General features: G+C 46.3%; 1 protein-coding gene across 2 annotated transcripts in view; it reads left to right on the plus strand.

Moving 5' to 3' along the window:
• The window catches only part of arid2 (AT-rich interactive domain 2), a 28,474-nt gene that overhangs the window by 8,793 nt on the left and 16,735 nt on the right, over window positions 1-2,946 (plus strand). For both annotated transcript variants that reach the window (XM_031865694.1, XM_031865695.1), the window contains exon 4: window positions 2,577-2,710. In XM_031865694.1, the coding sequence (XP_031721554.1) occupies window positions 2,577-2,710 (134 nt within the window). The remainder of the gene's footprint in view (window positions 1-2,576; window positions 2,711-2,946) is intronic.

The following is a 2,946-nucleotide window of genomic DNA, read 5'->3' on the forward strand; positions in this document are numbered from 1 at the left end:
TGTGTGTGTGTGTGTGTGTGTGTGTGTGTGTGTGTGTGTCCCTGCACTGGTATTATTTTGGAGGGAAAACCTGCCTCAGTGTTAGCGGTGGTTTCTGTTGGTGGGTAATTGCATGCTACTCAAGGTGTGGAGGAGGAGGGGGGGGTTGTTCCTCTCTTCATGCCTGTGTGAAAAAGGGGAAGTGCAGACATGAGCAGCTGCAGTCAACCCCCCCCCCTCCTCCCAGGCCCCCACCTGTCTTTACCCGCAACCCTTTTCTCTTGCTTGTGCCCAGACAGCGGTTGATGACGCTGCAGTCGGGGCTGGGGCCTCTCTCTCTCTCTCTCTGAACAAATGAAGGCTGAGTGTATTTATAGTCCGGCGTGTCACCCGGCAGCCAGCGGACGGGGGATTACCTCGGCCGCGATGAACAAGCGGAGCATCATTCAGTAATGGGCGCTCGCTCTGTGACTCACGGCCCACACAGGCAGGGTTCACCACACTATCGCCGCTGAGGTATCGCTTGTGTGTTTTTGTTTGCGTCTCTCTCTCTCCGCATTGTTATGGGGCGTTTAGAAAGAATCCAAGAGAGCGTGCTCAACGAGAATAAGTGCAAACTTGTCAAGGATGCGAGCGCGATGGCCGCTTAAGAGGAGTTCTCTGCTCGATGTCTGTGCTGCAGCCGGTTCACTCGTTTCTACTGCAGGCTGTTGCACCGTTCAGATGAGAAGTGGTGTTATTCAAATACCCCCCCCGTTTTACATAATTATATTCAAAGTGGCTTGAACTAACCCGGCCTCTTACACCTCCACGATAAGCCAAACTGACCCCAGCTGTAAACGTCTGAAAGATGTTGAGTTTTTAGGATTGAAATGCATGAAAATCTGCTCTCTTGTTTTGTGGCGGGGGACTCCTTTTTCATATCTCATGCCACCGACCGGCGCTGCCCGGTGTGTGCTCGCAGCCACACTCTCATGCAAAGACCTGCTTATCTCATGCTGTGCGGTGCTCTTTTTTTTTTCTTTTTTTTTTTCGGCCTCACTTTCTGTGTGGATCATGCTTCACTTAACACCTTTGAGCCCTTGAAAGCACCACGGGCTCGCTGCAAGTGATTTTCCATGGGCTTTGTTGAGCTCAAAAAAAACTAGTAAAGCGAGGTGAAAGCTATCGAATTGCATTTTTACAATGAAACTCCTGAGCTGTGTCATTTGCATTGGATGTGATGGTGTCCCTCTTGCGTACGCTGAAGTAGATTTTTGTGTTACCTCGACTTAAAGGTATACTTTTGTAGTTCCTAGTTTGAATGGGTTACCATGGAATCGGTTAAATTCCTTCAGCTGATAAGCCTGTTAACATTTGTGCTTCTTCTTGAATCATGCGCGGTACAGGAAGGGCTTTTTGACCTGCAGTGCCGATGTCACGCCGAGTGTCCGTTTACGTCGGGCTAATGTGCGGCAGCAGAGTCTTTGTGACGGAGCTTTCTATAGAAAAAGGTGACGCTTGTTTGAGTATATTCTGTCTGGCACCAACAACGGGTTGTTTTTCCCTCCACTGCTGGGTGGGAAGTGGACGTTCGTGGTGGGACGCAACGGGTGTGCTGTATGGCTTTGTGAATTCAAACGTGTTTCTATTCTGTAGCTTTTAAATCACAGTGAGAAGGTTGGAGTTAAACATATTGAATTGCCTTCAAGGCAGCGCAAAGATTAGCTTAACACAGGGCGCACCATTGATTGTAGTTTATTATTTACCATATAACGGTCTGTTTCATTTTAAACAAACCGAGTTATATGTGCTCTGTATCTAACTATTTTGCAAAAAAAAGTACTTTGACATTTTGTGTTTCATGTTGCCGTGCTAGAGAAATAATGAATGTAGTCCATCTCGGAGTAAACGTGTTCTAGTCCAGATTCTAATAGAAATACACCGATTGCAATATTATTTGCCAATCTCCAATTTTATAAAAGTCTAATCTGACATTTCGGATTTTCTTTCCATCTAAAAACTATGATTGACAGCGTATACAAACTGTTCTTTCACGGCCAGTTCAACTGTACGTCCGGAATAAAAGATTGAGTATTATTCTGTCTGTCACTCAGACATACCTCAAAATAAAAGTGCTCCAGGTGTCTGCACAAATGAAATGCGAGCTTTTCACTCTTCTTCTTCACTCACACTGAAGAGATTCCACACTGTGTGTGTGTGTGTGTGTGTGTGTGTGTGTCACAGTCGTAAACAATCCAAATGTGTCCTAGATTGTTTCCTGTTGCAGTGAATGAGACGAGCCGACAGGAAGTAAACACTCACCCTCGCTGTTGCCTAGCAACGGGAAGCCGTTAAAACGGTCCATTTAGGACCGACAACCAGCCAAATTGGACCTATTGTTTGGTGCATTTCTAATTGTTAGTGTCTAGTCGATGGAAGCTGTCGCCAATCAGAGCTTCAAAATACACTGAGTGTCGGTGGCTTGTTGGGGGTTTGTTCTCGGCATCACAGAGAAATGATGCTCCATCAACTTCAAAAGAAGGGAAATGTGTCTGCATAATTCAAAACAACAACACCTTAAGTGTTAAAAAGTTTCTTTCTTTCTCCCTCTGCAGATACTTGGAGAAGTATGAGAAAGTCCACCACTTCGGCGAGGACGATGAAGAAGCGCAGCCGGGGAATCCCAAAGTCTCTCTTCCAATCGGTGCAATTCCCAGCTCTTACAACTACCAGCAACACATCGTATCAGGTGGGCAGAGACTCCGTGTGTGCTTTTAGTATTCAGAAGCTCTCTCGTATTCTCTCTGTTCACCAGTTCACTCTGCTATTCTGTCTGGGTCACGTCTGCTCCAGGTTCATGGGTTCACTTTCTATTTACATCCTCTCTGGTTTTCTGTCTCGCTGCTTCTGCTTTGAAGTTCACCCCGTCTGTCTCTCTCTGTCTGTTTGTCTGTCTCTCTCTGTCTGTTTGTCTGTCTCTCTCTG

This window comes from Anarrhichthys ocellatus, unplaced genomic scaffold, assembly GCF_004355925.1.
Source record: "Anarrhichthys ocellatus isolate YVR2014 unplaced genomic scaffold, GSC_Weel_1.0 scaffold33, whole genome shotgun sequence".
NCBI classification, from domain to species: domain Eukaryota; kingdom Metazoa; phylum Chordata; class Actinopteri; order Perciformes; family Anarhichadidae; genus Anarrhichthys; species Anarrhichthys ocellatus.